The sequence below is a fragment of the Lutra lutra genome, chromosome 9 (genome assembly GCF_902655055.1).
Source record: "Lutra lutra chromosome 9, mLutLut1.2, whole genome shotgun sequence".
In the NCBI taxonomy this organism is placed as follows: Eukaryota; Metazoa; Chordata; class Mammalia; order Carnivora; family Mustelidae; genus Lutra; species Lutra lutra.
The window spans coordinates 118,659,687-118,677,380 of record NC_062286.1 but is presented as its reverse complement, the minus strand read 5'-3'; the positions used below and the strand labels follow the sequence as shown (position 1 = coordinate 118,677,380).

The 17,694-nt window shown below is 51.9% G+C and overlaps 1 protein-coding gene across 1 annotated transcript in view; it reads right to left on the bottom strand.

Annotated features, from left to right (window-relative positions):
- The window catches only part of BPIFB4 (BPI fold containing family B member 4), a 28,944-nt gene extending 16,035 nt beyond the window's left edge, over window positions 1–12,909 (bottom strand). The window contains exons 1-10 of the mRNA XM_047745785.1: window positions 12,872–12,909; window positions 11,147–11,270; window positions 10,060–10,122; window positions 8,721–9,240; window positions 7,655–7,759; window positions 6,763–6,906; window positions 4,013–4,076; window positions 3,501–3,561; window positions 2,296–2,387; window positions 497–700 (exon numbers count right to left, since the gene is read on the bottom strand). Coding sequence (XP_047601741.1) covers window positions 497–700; window positions 2,296–2,387; window positions 3,501–3,561; window positions 4,013–4,076; window positions 6,763–6,906; window positions 7,655–7,759; window positions 8,721–9,240; window positions 10,060–10,122; window positions 11,147–11,252 — 1,359 coding nt within the window. The 5' untranslated portion in view covers window positions 11,253–11,270; window positions 12,872–12,909. The remainder of the gene's footprint in view (window positions 1–496; window positions 701–2,295; window positions 2,388–3,500; window positions 3,562–4,012; window positions 4,077–6,762; window positions 6,907–7,654; window positions 7,760–8,720; window positions 9,241–10,059; window positions 10,123–11,146; window positions 11,271–12,871) is intronic.
- Between the last annotated feature and the right edge of the window lie 4,785 nt (window positions 12,910–17,694).

Below are 17,694 nucleotides of genomic sequence, written 5' to 3'. Positions count from 1 at the left end.
TATTTGGGCATTAATTGTGTTATTTTGTAACTTTTCTGAAGGTTTGAAATTTTCACGAGAAAAGGTTTGGAAAGAAAATTACTCCGGATCTCCTTATTCTTATGTATCACTTAGTTTTTTAATATCAATGTTTACCAAGTGAAAGGGTTCTAAGCATTTATATTGCGATACATATATGGGAATACATTATAAGCCTCTAAAGAAGGATTGGCATAGAATTAAATAGAACTGACTAGGGAGCAACTTTCTCATCATATGACTTGATGTTATTTCATTCCATGACTGTGAATTGCCTAAAATCATCCGAGGCACCATGCTTTGGTGAACACTGACGTAGTCAGTACACGTCCGTGAGTGGGAAATGAGTGGGGGATGGACTGTCTACTACAGTTCTTGCTTTAAAGCAATTTCCCCGAGGTTGTGGGGACTAGACAGGATCAAAGGGGAGCTCTTTGCTGCCCAGCCCAGGCCACCTCTCCATGGGGCCGTGACTCACCATGCCATTGGTGATGTCGATATCCAGTGCCCCCTGCTTCTGCAGGAGGGCCAACACTGAGCCCAGGAAGTTGGCAGAAATGGCCAATTGCGAGTTGGTGTTTTCACCCATGGGGGGCAAGTCTGGCATCCTTTGTCTGGGAGACATGGCTGGCCGCCCCAGTGGATAGTCAACAAGCTCTCCTCCAGCCTCCCCAACCAGAGTCTGGGGAAGCAGAGAGAAAAGGGGTCATAGGGAGGGGTACAGGGAGATGAGTGGAGGAGGAGGCTGAGATTGGGGTGAAGTCCTGAATCTGCCGCCAAGCAACCTTCCTTGATTAGACCCACTGGGTCTGGGTTACCCTTTCTTTCATGGCCCCAACTCTTCTCCATTTGTGATGGAATGGAACTTCTTAGAGTTCTCACTTTATGACCACTTCTAGCCCTCTTTTGCTTTCAAGACACATGTGACATAGATTCTTCCCCTTTCAGTTAGCATGTTTATGGGTCTGCCAAATGCTGTGGCATATCTTCTCTCTAAAGACCAGACACGTTTCCATGGTCTACAAATGCTTCATGGTCTGCCCTTGGGGACTTCTCCACCTTCTGGAGAGTCACTCTGTCCCTAGTGCCCCGGCCAGGCCCTGCCACCCACCATCTCATGACTCCCACCATGCCACCTTCCCCCACACTGTTCCAAACCTCCCCCGCACTCTTCTCTTATAATGGCCAACTTATCTGGCAGGTCTCAGCTTAAGTGTCACTTCCTCCAAGAAGCACTCCATGACCTGCCTGGTTATATCATTTCTCCTTGCTTTAGGCTCTGATATCCTGGGACCCTCATTCACAGTACTCATGAGCCTTAGTTGTGTATTCTTCTGAGTGACTCTTGGATGGCCTATCCGATCCAATGGACTATAAACTCCGTGAGGACAGAGAACTTACCTTGTTCAACCATGCACCTCCATCCACGGCCCAGAGTCTGGCAAACAGCAGGTAACCAACAAATACCTCTTGAATGGCTATTGTTTATGAATAGACGAGGTGTGCCTGTGTATGTGTGCATAAGCAGGCTGTGTCTGGGGCTGCGTGGGTGTTCACCTGCAGCTCTGTCTCTGATGGAGCAAAGTGGGGGGATGCACCCATGTTGGAACAGCCCAGGAGAAGCATGCATGCGTGTGTCCCATGCAGTCAGGGGCCAGATTCTGCTGTGGGCTGGAACCAGCTCACGCTGGCTCATAGTGCTCTTGTGACATTCTGTACTTGTCTTCCCATATCTTTAGTGATATCAAGTTGGTAGCTTGAAAGGCAGTATTTAGACCATGGAAATCCGCAAATACTACAAATCAGGACTTTTTTTTTTTTTTTTTTTTTTTTTAACATCACAAAGAGCTGGCTGTTAGCACTCATCAGCCCCCTACTGGCCGGATTCATTCCTCCAGCAGACCCAAGCCCGCAGCAGCAGAAGGTGGACTGCCTGGGTTTGGATCCAAGGCTCACATTTACTCGCTGTGTGACCGTGGGCAAGTGGCTTGATTTCTGTGCCTCAGTTTCCTCACTAAGGGTTCATCTTATTATGTCCTATGGTTGTGAAGATAGCCTGAGTTCATCTACATAGGACAATTGTAATGTGCCTGAAAAATAGTAAACCCTTGGTAAGTGTTGGTTGTGATTATGTTTCTAATGTGGCTCCTAGAAGGTCCTCAAGTCATCAGAAGAGGGTCCTGCTCAAACGTTGCTTCCCAGACATTGAGTAGAAGCCCATGGGTCTGGCAATCACCCCCTGCCCGCCTCCCCCGGCCCCCAAGCCCTGGCACTCACATTGAGGTCCAGCTCCAGGAATTCCCCAGTCACAAGCGGAAGGCTGGAGAAGGTATACTGGACACTTCCCAATATCCCCAGAGGAACCAGAGCTGTCAGCAAAGGTAGGGGTCACGGGAAGTCCCCTTGACCCTCTGAGATGCCTTCCCTCCTTGTTCCCCAAAGCAGGCAAAGCGGCAAGGCTCCAGATCCAGACAGCATGAAAAGACCAAGAGTTCTGGTTTCAAATTCCAGCTCTGCCTTTTCCTTGCTGTGTGACCTCTGGCAAGACACTGCATCTCTCTGAACTTGTTTCCTCCTCTGTAAAATGGGCTTAACAGAACCCCTTGGACTATACTGTAGGGTCCATGAGATTCTGGATATCGATAAGCTTTGTAAACTGTGAAGTACTGTGACCAGGGAGGAAGTTTTAAGGTTCCACAATGTGGTGCTGAGTTGAAGCTGGGATTTCTCTGACTGACTGCTTGTAACCAACAGCCCCATCATCTGGGCTCTTCCTCCCTTGTTCCTGGCCACAAAGGAAGAGAATTTTACCTGTCTGGGAAAGTCATCCTCAAACTGCCTGGGGTCCCGAGAGATGGGACAGCCACCCCAGAGGGGTGCGCTTTATGGCCGTAGGACCTATAGGCCCTCATAAGTCAGGAGCCTCTGTGATGTTGTGGTCTATATGAAAGGAGATCCCTGGAACAAGCTGTGCATGAACTGCACAACTATATGGGGCAGGTTTGCCTTCAGGAATGTTCACTAAGAAATCTTGGATCATGGGGTGGTGTTGGAGCCTGGTTCTGAGGACCTGGACAGTTGCCACCACGTCTCCTGTTCTTCATTCTCTAGTCCCTCCGCGGGCTGAAGCCAGTCCCCCATTGTAGAGATGAGGAAACTGGAAAGTCTTTCCAAGTCCACACAGTTTTCAGGGCAAAGCCAGGACTCAAACCCAGCACCGCCCCTCCCCCCTCCCCCCATCACAGTCTAGAGCCTGAGACTCCAGGCCAGGTGGGAAGCTCCTCCCTCGGGGGATGCCTGGCCAGGTAACCTCTCTCTAGTGGCACCAGCCACACCACACTATGAGGGCCTCAGCAGGTGTGTCCCCACCACATTGGACCCTCCTCCCAGACACACTATGTCCCCAGTGCCTGGGGACATGGCTGGGCCCAGATCAGGGCTGGCAGATGTTGGCTGAGTGAAGCAAAGCAGGAAGGACTTACAGTCCACGAGACCCAGCTGGTCGTTGACAAGACCCAGAACCACGTCCACGATGGGGCAGAGCTGTATGGGGAGACAGTATGAGGTTCCAGGGCTGGGGAGGGGAAGGGTGCCCAGATACTGACAATAGCCAGCATTTCCTGCCTGCTCGCTCTGTGCCTGGCACGGTCCACCCCACAGCCCTATGGGGAAGGCTCTCTCATAATCCCCATTTTATAGCTAGGAAAACCAAGACTCAGAGAGGGGATAGGATCATCATGCAGCTTGGAAGCGCCCGAGCTGGGATTCAAACCAGAACAGGGAGACCCTTATGCTCCACTTCCTTATGCTTTCACTAATCTGTCCGTCCATGGTCCTCCGGGTCCTCCCCAGACCCCAAGGATATACCCCAGCCCTCTGGCTCCCTCCATCCGTCTGGGTCACCTGCATGCCCACAGGGATGGAGCCAGACTGTGGTCCCTCAGTCTGGGGAATGTCTGTGCTTCCAGCTTCCCGATCCAGGGTGGGTTCTTACCAAGTCAGGGAGGACGTTGGCCAGGACTCGGTTCACTAAGTTGTCCACAAGGTTGGGGAGAAGCCTGAGGAGAGAGGAGTGGAGGGGAGGAGGGAGCTCACCAAGCTTGCCCACACTCAGGGTCCCTAGCCAGGCCCTGAACACCAAGGAAAATTGTTCAGGAAGTCAGAAGGACAGTGGCTGGGCCTGATTGGACAGGCGATTCCAGCAATCACTTGGCTTTTCATTCAATTCTTTCACTCGTCTGTCTGTCGGCCCATCCGTTCGTTCATCCATCCATCCATCTATCCATACATCCAACCAACAAACAAATGCTCCTTGAACTCTGCAGTGGGCCAGGCCCCATCAGGAGTGTAAAAGTCATTCCTTCCTGCTCATCTGGCCCTCTAGTGGGCTGCTTGGTGCAGCTTTGCGCAGTCTTCCCAAAGCCAAATGAACATATTACTTGATCCAAGCACCTAGCAGAGTTTCTGGTGCATAGTAGATGCTCAGTTAATGTCTGTGGAAGGCAGGGGAGGAGAAACACTGGCCAGTAAAACATGCTCATGGGGTCCACAAGCAGAAATGAATTGTTGATTTTGAAAAGCCTGGGACATGTGATCGGTCCTACAAAGAAACAGGTCCAGAGAAGGGGTCCAGAACGAGTTCTAAGTCCATCACCAGCTCTAAATTAACTGTCCTAACCAGTTAGTTAAGTGGTGGCGGTGGGGAAGATCACGGTGTTGATGCAAGGACAAGACACACAGATGGACAGATAGACAGACAGACAGACTTGTAAGACAAGCGTGTGTTTCTGAGGCCTTGCAGTGTGATGGGAAAGTGAGTGGAAACATGGCTTTCCTAACACAAAGAGTAACAAACAGTTTGTCTGCTTAAAAATCTAGCCATCTCTGCCCCCAGCAACCACTACCTGCCTGTGCCTGCCCACGTCGTAGCTGACCATTCAGGACTCGCCAGTTGGACAGAGCCAAGAACTTCTTGAGATCGTGTCCTAATTAGAATGTTTCACGATGCATTTTGGCCTCCTTTTTAAGGGGATGAGTACCTCAGGGGGCCTTATCTTGGTTCCAGTTCTCCTTGGAGGATAAAACCCTTGAGAATTCACCTGCCTGTTTACTCATGCATGGGTGCATGTGCCCACATGTGTGGGCGAGGGAGCCTCGGGATTTCATCTGTGTACACTCAGGGCACAGACTGTTTTCTCTTTCTGGGAAATTATCTGGCAGACACATCGGCCCACGTTTAAAATGTACGTAAATGGTTATTCATTGTAACCTGTTTGTCAGAGCAGAAGTTCAGACAAATTGTCATGTCCCCACACCAGACAACTAGACAAACACATGGTGGTTTGTCTAGACAATGGAATATTACACAGCCATTAAGACAAGGAGGAAACTCTCAATGTTCAAATATAGAAAACTCTCCGAACAGAGTAAAAGAAAAAGACAAAGTGCAAAATGGTGTGTATAGGGTGTACCCATTTGTGTTCAAAGGAGGGTTGGGAATGCGAATTTAAGTTCATGTTTGCTTCGTTTATAGAAAGGAATTGGAAGAAGAATCAGGAGAGAAGCATAGTGAGCTTGCTGGGGAGGGGCAGATGGGAGTCCAGGTGGGAAGGGAGCTCTTCAGTCTGTGCCTTTTTAGTTCTATATATACATATATATTTTTAAAGATTAATTTATTTATTGGCGAGAGAGAGAGCAGGAGAGGGGCAGAGGGAGAGAGAGAGAATCTCAAGCAGACTCCTTGCTTGCAGAGCCCAGTGCAGGGCTTGACCTCATGACCCTTCGATCATGACCTGAGCCAAAATCAGGAGTCAGACACTCAGCCAACTGAGCCACTCAGGCACCCCTATTTTTTTTTTAAATATTTGGAACCATGTATTACCAAACATATTTCCTAGTGAAAATATGAATGTAAAAATCTGTGAGGTTTCTAGGTGTTTCTCTCCGCCTCCTATCCTCACCAAAATATTAGGGGCCAATTTTCTATGTCCTTAACTACCCTAGAGCAGACACAAAGACTCAGAGGAGCTCATGTGAGTTAGAAATTTTTGAGTCCAAATGGCACAATGAGTTTTTCTACTCCCCAAATCTAGGTAGGATGAGCACAGGAGTGATAGGGAGAAAAGATTGATAACACAAGAGGGGAAGGAGTAGGGGGTGGAGGTCTCAACGAGAGAAGCCAAAGAAGCATCTCCCATGATGAGGACCAGGCAGTGAAAAGAAAGGACTCAGCTCTGAGCTGCCCTGATGTGCCCTCATCCAAGACCATCACTTGGGGACAGTGTACCCCTCAATACACAGACACTTGAAACCTCTCCAAACAGAGTATGGGGACTTGGCCATTTTGTGGGGAGAGCATAACAGAAAAAAACTCAACCCCTGACCAACACTGCCTTGGACAGAACCAGCTGGGAAATTTCCCCATGAGTAGGGGCTCCAAGGGACACAAAACTCCCACTAGACATATATTCAGAAAACCCTTAAAATGTACCAGATTCTGTACTAAGTGTTTTGAACTCATTATCTCAATTTCAAAGGGAAAAAAAAATCACCCCCATCCCATAGACAAAGAAACTGGAGTATAGAGAGGGCAACAGAGTAGCTCAAAGTCACACAGCAAGGAATAGTGGAGCTGAGGTTTGAACCCCAGGCTGCTTCTAGAGCCTTTACCCGGAGCCATATGGTTTGTCAAAGACAGACCACTCCACCATCTCCCAAGGCACTCTACTGCCCACTGGTACTCACCCTCGAAGCAGCTTGACTTTGATACCCCCCAGGAGGGTGTCACATCGCTCAATAACTAGCCTAGGGTAGCCCGTGCGGTCCATGGTCAGCCGGACTTTGGCAGTGATGTTCACTTCCACAGCAATGTCCAGGAAGCCAATGAGACTAGAGGAGATCATGGGGCCGGTGAGATAGGGAGTCAACCTCGACTGCCAGGCAGCTCAGCTTCATTCAGTTCTACCCAGAACCTTGCACCTTGGCCTTGAGCCTTGCTGTCCCCGCCTCTTGCTTTTGGGGATCCCTTAAGCCCCTTACTCATCTCTAGGGGTCCCAAACCAGAAGGCTTCCCTACTCCCTCTACATCTCTGAACAAATCTATCTCCCTCTTAGTCCATGAGATGGGTCAATAAATGAGCTCTATACATAAAATCTGGTTTCCAAGGTGACTACCCATTGACCTAGCAATATAGACATGACCTCATCCCACAGGGAGAACTCAGCGCAGAAGTCCACTGTTTGAGGTCTTTGGATAAGCACCTACTTTGTGGCAGGCCCTCTGCTTGCCTTTCCTCACCTGTGGCCACAGCCACCTGGAAAAGGAGATGTCATTACACCCATTGCAGGCGAAGACACAAAGGCTCAGTGACATGACGGGGCTGACCCGAGGTCACACAGCTTTAAAGAGAGTCAGGATTCAAACTCAGGATGTCACAGCTTCCTTCACTGCTGACAGGGACCACAGGATGACCTGAGCTCAAAAGTATAAGCCATGTACTGGTAACAACATTAGGTCTTACTATTCCCCACATTTTGGACAAAGAGGCTGAGGGCCAGAGAAGGGAAATGAGCTGCCCAAGATCACCCAGCCAGGACACAGGGTGACGGGGACCCCTCTGGGGCTGAGGGTACACACCTTTTCCCGTTGATGGCCACGCGGGTGTATAGACTCAAGTAGACACCCACGCCGGGCAGGAGCCGCACAGACACCCGGGGGAGGGTCAACTCCACGATGCGCAGCCTGCATAGGACCCAGGGTGGTAAGATGGGGGTCGTCCCCTCCCCGCCTGCCACCCTCCACTAGGAGTCTCACACCACCTCTTTCTCTGTGCTGCATTCATCCCTCCTGCCTCTAAAGAGACCTGAGCTTTGTGGATAGAACTTGGAAAACACAGAGAAGTCAAAGGGGAAGAATGCATGGCCCATAGTTCTACTGCTTGGAGACGCACTGTTTACATTTCCATGTATTTCCTTTGGATTTTTTTTTTCTCATAATGATGCCATTCCCTCTGCTTGTCCCTGCCCCTTCTTTGCCTGGTTCCTTCCTACATATTCTCAGATTACAGTTTAAGACCCTCTCCCTCCAGGAAGCCTTCCCTGACCTCCCCCATTATACACATCTTCATTTCCCCATAAACTGCTTACCAGCGTTATAATTGTATGATTATTTTCAGGGGTTTTTATGAAAGCCCATATCCCCCATCAGCCTGTAAGCTCCGTAAGGACAAGAGACATGTTTTTGGCTGACCATGTGACTGTGTGCTCAGTGCCAACACAACAGCCTGCACATAGGAGGAGCGCTAAGTATTTGATGAATTAGATAGTGAATGTGAGGAGGAGACTGGGCACAGTTGAAACTACTATATATGTGTAAGTTTAAATCCTTGGGTGTTTTCCACTTGAACTGTGACTAGGACCAGTCTCCAGATGAGGTAATCAAGACTCAGAGTGATGTAAAGTGTGGCCCAGAGTCACACACATATACAAAAAGGTGAGCTGACACTCAAATTCAAGACTGCTTAAGGACAAGACCCCAAGCCATACACCTGGGGACTCCTAAGACCTCCAGTCCTGAGGCCAAGCCTTGAAGTGCATGGGACTCTGAAGACTGTCACCCCTCCAACTCCAGGCCCTTGGGGGTGATCACCCAATTTGTAGGTTCATCATCTGAGTTTGATAGGGAGAACCCAGCCCCTCCTTACCCAGTGATACCCTGCACAGTGCTGATGATGCCGCCCTCGCCGAGCACGCCCAGGACTCCGCCTCCTCCGAGAAGCCCTCCATCACCAAGGAGACCACCTCCACCGAGCAGGCCACCTTGGCCCGCCAGGATGCCTTCGCTTGCCAGCATGCCTCCAGTGCCCAGCAAACCACCTGGGCCCAGCGCCCCGGTGGCTACACCAGGTGGGATCTCTCCAGGCCGCAGCTCTCTCCGGTGAAGCCTGCCCACGGCTACTGCACCTTCGGCTGACCTGTACCGCCCATGGCCCCTGTGGCCGTCATATGCATTCTCGGCATGGCGGTAGTTGCCGCTTCGGAGGTCCCTGATGCTTCCATCTGACTCAAAGATCTCACCGTATCTGTATTTGCCCCCCAGCTGAGCGGTGTTGTCATTGGTCTCGATGTGACCATACTTGTAATTACCGCCAAGCTGGTTGCCATTGGTATATTTTGGGGGGTGCTCTCGGACATGGAAATCGTTGTAGGGAATGCCACCGACACCTCGGGAGAATTCAACGCGTCTGTAGTCATTGTAATGGTGTCGGCCACCACCCAAAAGACCACCACCACTGCCACCCAAGAGACCACCACCACTGCTGCCACCACCACCCAATAAACCTCCCCTGCCTCCACCCAACAGGTTGTCTTCACCCCCTCCACCCCTACCACCAAGCAGGCCCCCCAGAAGACCACCGCCCTTACCACCACCACCACCAGCCAGCAGCACCCCACCCTTGTGTCCTCCGCCACCCAATAGCCCCTCATCCCTGCTGCCTCCGCCACCCAGCAGCCCCCCACCACTACCACCCGGGAGCCCCCGACCACCGCTGCCTCCGCCACCTAGCAGCCCCCCACCACTACCACCCAGAAGCCCCCCACTATTGCTGCCTCCACCACCTAGCAGCCCCCCACCACTACCACCCAGGAGCCCCCGACCACCGCTGCCTCCACCACCGAGCAGCCCCCCACCACTACCACCCAGGAGCCCCCGACCACCGCTGCCTCCACCACCTAGCAGCCCCCCACCACTACCACCCAGAAGCCCCCCACTATTGCTGCCTCCACCACCCCACAACCCCTCATCCCTGCTGCCTCCACCACCTAGCAGCCCCCCACCACTACCACCCAGAAGCCCCCCACCGCTGCTGCCTCCACCACCTAATAAGCCTCCCCCAACTCCACCCAGCAGGTCACCACCACCCCCTCCACCCCCACCACCAAGCAGGCCCCCCAGAAGACCACCGCCCCCACCACCTCCACCTCCACTTCCACCAAGCAGACCCCCCAGGAGCGGTCCACCACCATCACCACCGGCTTTACCCACGGGCACCTCTCTCAGGGCTGAGCGGAGAGCGTCACTCTGCTGCAGGGTGCCTGAAATGGCTGCCAGGAAGCAAAGGTACCGGTCAGGGCTTTCTCCCACAGCCCCTGGGTGCCGCCCTGGAACTGCTCACCTCGTCGGGCCCTCCTTTTCCTCGTGGTAAAACGTCAGGGTCAAATGGGAAGATGCCTCCAGACCAATCCAGCCCTGACGTCCCAGCATTCTCACTAGCTGCTGACCTTGACCTGCTCTCACTTTAAGTAGATTCACACCATTCACCAAACCTGGAAAGATTTTCTTCTTCATCCCCCCTTCCGAGCGCTCCAGACTTTAGAGCTTATAAACCTGCTTAGACGGGAATCAGGACAGGGAGTGTCTTTGTTTGCCAGATGACAAAAATGAGGTCCCAAGAATTAAAGGCAGGACTGATAACAGCTCCTACATTTGAGGGCCTCCTATGCACCAGGAACAGTGCTAAGTTTTCAAAAGGCTTTCTCATTCGTCCTCTAATCTGTCCTCCACGATTCGGCCAAAATCATATAGATTTTGCAGATAAGGAAACTGAGGCTCGGATAATGCAAGTAGTGGACTTAAGGCCACATTGTCCGTATTTGAGCCCCAGGAAGGCCAACTCCAGGACTCCAGGCTCTTAGTTACTGGCGTCTGCTGCCTCGGCTCTAAAGTCCTCAACACGCTATCATGCATACAGTGAGTGCTCAAGAAACGGTACCCAGAAGCAAAAGGCATGATGGGGTGCCTGGGTGGTTCAGTGGGTTAAGCCTCGGCCTTCGGCTCAAGTCAGGATCCCAGGACCCTGGGATCAAGCCCCGCAACAGGCTCTCTGCTTGGCAGGAAGCCTGCTTCCTCCTCTCTCTCTGCCTGCCTCTCTGCCTACTTGTGATCTCTGTCTGTCAAATAAATAAATAAAATCTTAAAAAAAAAAAAAAAGCAAAAGGTGCAATAATTCATCCATCCACCTGACGCAGAACCTGCCAGTGATGAAGGGTGTCCCCGGGCACCTCAGAGGCGGCTGTACAGCCCCACCCACCCCGTGTCATCCCTCACCCCCTGCAGTCCTGGACTCACCGTTGCTCAGCACATCTTTGGTGACCCTGAGGACAGTGTTTGTCTCTGGGCGGGTGCCACAGACAGCTGCCACGGACAGAGCAGCCACGCACCAGGCCGTCCACATGCTGGTGCGGCTTCTCTGCTGAGGAGACAGTGCATGGGATGGCTGTGGCCGGGAGTCACCACCCTGGCCAGCAGGTGGAGCTAGGGACCCCCCTCCCTAGGGTCCTACTAGCACCCTGAGGCCCAGAGACTGAGGGAGAGGGGATGTACTGAGGTCACACATGGGGCGGGTCCAGAATTCCCAATACCATCTTCTAAGTTTTTCAAAATGAAATGAGTCTGGAGATATAAAGCAGACTTATTAACCACCTGTCCTAGAGCCATGGATGTCTGATTATCCCCCAAGATGAAATTTCCAAATGGAGTATCAGGAAGGGGGGTCATATTGATTCCAACCGAAGTAGCAGATTAGTAGCAGACAGGCTCTAGAGGAAATCTCTCCAGTATCTACCCCTCTGTTCACCCACCAAGCCATCCATCCTCCCATCCATCCTTTTTTCCATCTATCCATCCTTTTTTCCATCCATCCAACCATCCTCCCATCCCTCTCTCCATCCATCCATCTATCCATCCATCCATCCATCCTCCCATCCATCCCTCCCTCCTTCCTTCCTTCCATCCATCCATCCATCCATCCATCCATCCTTCTATCAGTTCATCTACCTATTAACACATTAATCTAACCACCCTTTCAGTGCACCCAGCCAGCCAGAAAACATTTCTGCCTCTTTGGAGGAGATAGTCCTACACCATGTAGTTACGATTAAGGGCTCTGGATCAGAGCTATCTGGGTTTTAATCCTTAGACAAGAGACTTTACTTTTCTGAACCTCTGCTCCTAATTACTGACACTGTTTCTAGTATGAGGTAGACACTCAATAAACAGCAGCTGTTGCTGATGTCTTGGTACTATTATCACAGAGCCCTGAAGAGTGGGTGTGGCTTGTTATGAGATTGGAGAGGAGGAAAGCATACGTTTTGGGATGAGCTGCTCAGCCTCTAAGAGACTTTATGCTGCTGCCACCATGCCCTCACCCGCTTCTCTCACTCTTAATTCAGTCTACCCAGTCGTCAGCTTTAGAGGATCATTGACTCCCCTCTGGGCCAAATTGTAAAATCACTAGCTTCAGCCCCCTCCACTTACGTAACCTGTTCTCTTCTCCCAGCCTCCACTTCTCTTAAAGTTCACAAAGCCCCCATGTTTCTTCCCCACTCCCATCTACTTCCAGAATATTGGAAGCACTCACTTATACTAGAATATGAAGGACTAATATATGCAAAAAAATTTTTGTCCTGGCTTCTTCACCTCATCTTTACCTACTACCTAGAAAGTTCTGTGTACAAAAAGGGATCACCATCTTCAGTTAGAAAGATGGGCACCAATGGAGGGGTTTCTGGCAAGCAGCTGAGGAGTCTCAGAGAAGCAGCAAAGGTGCCGGGTACCCCAAATCCCTGGAAATGTAACTGCAGCTCTGTTAACCCATGGTCACTGGTGTGGTTCAGGCCCTTTTGTTGATCCCTGAGAGGCTCTCCTGTCTGTGTCTATGTTATAGGCAAGACAACAGAGGCTCAGAGAGGTGTCACCCTCATAGGTCTCCTGTCTGAGACTCTTCTCCGTGCCTCCCAAGGCCTTAGCCTCCCCCCTACCCAGATACTGAATGGGAAAGGGGCTCCTCCTTACCCCTGAAATGTCCCTGAAGTTCCGGTTTGAGAGGTCCTGTCCACCCAGCCCTCTGCTTTTGGCTGAGTCTAGTTGCAGGCCAAGCTTATATAGCAGCTGGGTCGGAGCCCAGACCTAGAGAGGGAAACACCATGTAATTACGAGAGATTGGTATCCAGATGTGCTCTGCAAATCGGGCATTGAGCCCCCAAACCACAAAGGTTTGCGGTTTGTGGCTAATTCTGAGAGTTATGTTCAGCCCCGGATGGTGTCACAAGAGCTGGGGTTTATCAGCCTCTGTGCACATTACTGGGTTCTCTGTAGAGGCAGGCCCCAGATGGGAGAACTAGAAAACCTAAGACGCATCTGGTTTCAGCTGTGAGTCAAGCCCTGCCCTGCTTCAGATGGCCTGGGCAGCCAGGAAGAGCCCCGGGACTGGACTCAGCCTCAGGCTGACTCAGGTTCAAACTCAGGTTCAACCCCCAACTCACTGCATGACCTTGGGCCAGCCGTTCCCCTTCTCTGGGTCTCTCATCATTTCCATCTGTTAGATGGGTATAATGCCTGCCTCCCGGGACAGATTGGAAGATTCGGGGAGATGCATATAGGTCTGACTCTTCAAACTTGGGGCTGGTGTGAAGAGAACAAGTAGATGGGCTTCTTTTTTCCTGTAGAAGGTTTTCTCCCAGTCCTTCATTCTGAAACGTTCACACATACAGCGAAGTTGAAATAATTGTACCTTGAAGACCCACACACTTGTCACCTTCAGCCCTCCCAGCTACCCTGGCCATCAACGCTGTTCCTCTTACTCCATCTCCTATCCACCCATGCATCTGACAATCCATCTTTTTAAAAAATGTATTTCAAAGTAAACTGCAGGGAACAGTACATTTCCTTCTAAACGCCTCAATACGCATGTCATTGTGACTCTTTTCTGTGGATGTAAAGTATAAACAGTGAAATGCACGGATCTCAAGTGTTTATTTGTTGAATTTTGACAATTTGGTACAATCATGTAGCCCATACCCCATCTCCGAATAGAACTATCTCCATCACCTCAGAATGTTGCCTCCTGCCCCTTCCCAGTCAATGCCTCAGAGGCAGCCACTTCCCCTCCAAGACCTGCCGGGAGAGAGCCCCGGCCCCTTCCTTGGCATCCAAGGTGGATCCACTTCCCACACTCCATCCTGCTCTTCTCCGTACAGTGTGCTGCTCATTCCACCCCACCCCCCACCCCATTCCCTGTCTCTGGGCCTTTGCACGTGCAATATTTGCCACAGGATTCCCTTCTCCAGACTCCATTGGTGATAATTGTACAGAAATGTCGGCTGCTCTAGTGAGCCTTCTGTGACAACCCCAACCCTGACCCTTCCCCTGGGCCACCCAGGGGACTCTATAGCCCATAAGAGATGGTGTTGCTCTGGACAAACTAGACCTGTCCCTCAAAACCCAGCCAGCACGGGCACAGCTGCCAGTGTAGGGAATGAATGTAGGGAATGAATGAATGTGAGCACTCACTCTCCACTGGGCTTGGAGTTCTCAGAGTCCTTGCTTCCCACCCCCAGCCCCCATCAGGGTCCTGCCTCCATGTTTCATTGATGCCACCTCCTCCCTGCCCCCACTAGGTTCTCCTGGTTGGCGGTGGGGGGGCATTTCTTTCTCCATCAAGGCCTGGTCTCAAATCGGGCTGAGAAGAAATGTGTTTCCCTGAATTCTGCAAGGAGATGGCTTCCTCCTCCCTCCCTGGGGGCAGCAGGGGCATCAAGTCCCGCCAAGCTCACTGTCATCACTGGCCCCTGGGTCTGCCCCACTCTGGGACTCTGTTTCCCCATCTGCAGCGGGTGCATCAGTGAACAGACTTTGGAGCTGGATGCTGGATTTGAGTTCTGCTGCCATGTCTCTCCAAGCCTCTGATTCTTCGGTTTTGAGATGGTGACCAGGATGGGTCTGCCTCAAGAGTGTTGTGAGGATGGAGGGACTTAATCACGCGCGGCCTTGAAAACAGGGCTAGACACACAGGGGGTGCTTAGTAGGTGGCCTTCTTATCCCCATCATCCAGGTCCCTGCTGGTTCCACATGGCAACAAATCTGAGCGAGCCGTGAACATTGCGGGGGGAGTGGGCTTTAGCCCCAGCCCTGGGCTCCCTGATCACTTGTGGGGGCTGGAAGGGCTCTAGGGCGGGGGCCCTGAGAACCACGCATACCTGCATTCCTCCCATGTCCCATTTGCTCTCTCCACCCCACACAAGCCCCGCTCCAGGCCCTCAGTCTCGCATAACTTCACTGCCCTAGCTGGGTTTGGAAGGTTACATAGAAGATGCCTGGAATGTGCCTAGAGCCTCGTGAGGGCTCAGCAAACAGCAGCCCCCTTGTTGGTTCCCCATTGTCTGGCATTTAGTGTGATATAAATGCTTCTTAAACAAATATCTTACCTTTAAAAATGGAAATACAATGCAAGAAGGCAATGGTGCTCTGTGCCCCCCTCCTCCCCTGACAAGGACCACTGCGCACTGGAAACTAGAGGGCAGCACACACAGGAAGGTGGTTGGCTAGCGCCCGCCACCTGAGGCTCCGTGCCCTTCCCAGTCCTGAGACCCGCCAGACCCCGGTGGCCATGAGGCTGGCCTGTCCCCTGGAGCCCCAAGAGGATTAGCACAGCTCTGGCGCCAGGGAGATCACCTGGGATTAGTGTCCAAAAGGCACCTTTGTCTAGGGCTGAAGCAACCAGGCCCTGGGAGGTGACGGACTCATCCAAAGGTGACTCAATTGTGCAGGGGGCCACGTGGGGGGCTCAGGCAAGGGGCTGAGGGATCAGGAAACAGAACCAGTCCCATTACTTGCCCTTCCTTCTGCCGGGTCTCGTGGGCTGTCAGCTGCAAGGGGGCTGCCCGTCGAGGGGCTCTCTACATATCTGATTTCATCCCCCTACTCGAAGTGCAAAGGTTCAGAGCTTGGGCTCTGGAGTCAGGGAGCCGGGTTCAAATCCTGACCTTGTCTCTTCCTAGCTGTGCTGGGCTGGGGGCCAGTCACTTAACCTCTCTGTGTCTCAGGGTCCTCAACTATGGATTGAGGGTAAAAACAGTTCCTAGAAAGCAGGGTTGGTTCAAGTAGTCAAAAACACAACATACCTAAAGCCCTTGGAACAGGAAACATAATAAATACAGCAAATACTTTACAGCATGACAGGGGAAACGCCCAGGTGTTAGAAATAGGGTCAGAAGGATCTGGTTCAAATCCTGGCTCTATCACTCTGGGGCTGGCCAGTTCTATTTCCCTGAGCCTCCGTTTCCTCCTCTGTAAAACAGAGCCATCACGTCCACTGATTCCGGTCGCTGTGAAAATTCACAGCGTGAATTTAAGGTGACGGGTGTTAGGCAGGAAATGCCAAGACTGATATACAGTAGGTGCTCAGTGGAGATCAGCTGCTCTCACAGCTACCCCACGAAGCCACGGTGCTCACTGTGATGCAGCAGATACCGTCCCTGATTTGGCAGCGCTCTTGGTCGAGGGGGAAAATGGGACCAAGGAGTGACAACCCAGTGTGGCGGGGATAGTAAGGGACCCTGCCTATAGCACGGGGAGGCCGAAGGCTGCAGGTGTCCTGCATGTGGAGGGCTGGCAAGAGTCTGCCAGGCACACCTAGGTGAGGGGTGCTGCTCCAGGAATAGGGGAGGCCCCACATGAGGGCCTGGCCACATAGCAGGTAGGTCTACCACATGCCAGGCACGCTTCTCTATACTTGATGATGATTTTCTCACATAATCCTCAAACGACCTATGAGTGAGTCCTAGAGTGTTCCCATTTCACAGATGAGGAGCCTGAGGCACAGGGACCACTCTGCTCCTTCTCCATGCTCCCAGAGGAATTGGAGTGCTATCAACGGTGGTGAGATGGTCAGAAGTGGTCAAGGAAGGGCTGGAGGAGGATGGGAGTGGGAGGGAGCGGATGAAGCGTGCTGGGAAGGCAGAGCCATGTAGCAGTAACAGGAGCTCACCGTCCTGAGTGCTGGGTACCCGCAAAACCTCACTACTATCATCCGCAAGTTACCAATGAAGAGATCGAGAGTCAGAGGGATTGAATGACTTGCCCAAAGCCACATGGCTCATGGGCACTTGGGATGGGATTTGAACACAGACAGCTAACTTGGGCCACTCATTGAACCACTGCCCTATTCTGGGTGGGAGTCAAGAGACAAAGGAAGTAAGAAAAGAGGCAAAGATAAACCCCAACATGTCAGTTAGCCCCAGGCTTGGCATACATGCCAATAGGGGCCGATAACTGTAGGGTGAGTGGGTGGGATGAGGAAGGAGGAGGAAGGAAGGAAAGGAAGGAGGCTGGGAGGCTAGCTGGATGGGTGGGTGGTCACAGGGTCATTCCTGTTAATGCAAAACCCTTCAACCTATTAATGCACAAATGCTGCAACTCTCTTCTGTCTCCCCAAATCCTGAGCCACCCCCCTCCAAGACTTCATTGGCACATCTTCCCTCAAGCCCACATGTAAGTGCCAACTTGGGGTCATTCCCCAGAACCCAGGGGGCCAATCCTGAGCAGTGGAGAGGAACCCAGCACTGAGGCAGGACCCCCAGTTTCCCAACGCAACTCTACTGTGGTGTGGTCTTGGGCCAGCCAGGCCCCTCTCTGGCCTCAGTTTCCCCATCCACTCTATGAGCATTTGATGTAGTTTGTTCTGAGGCCTGTCCTGCGGCAAGTCCACCACTGATGTGAAGCCCATAGGGATCCCTTCAGGGCAGAACCAGGTCTTCCTTCCTTCCAAGAATGCTGGCTCCTTTTCTCCCTGAAAAACTCCTATTCACCCTTCTGCTCACAGATCGCTTCTGAGAAGT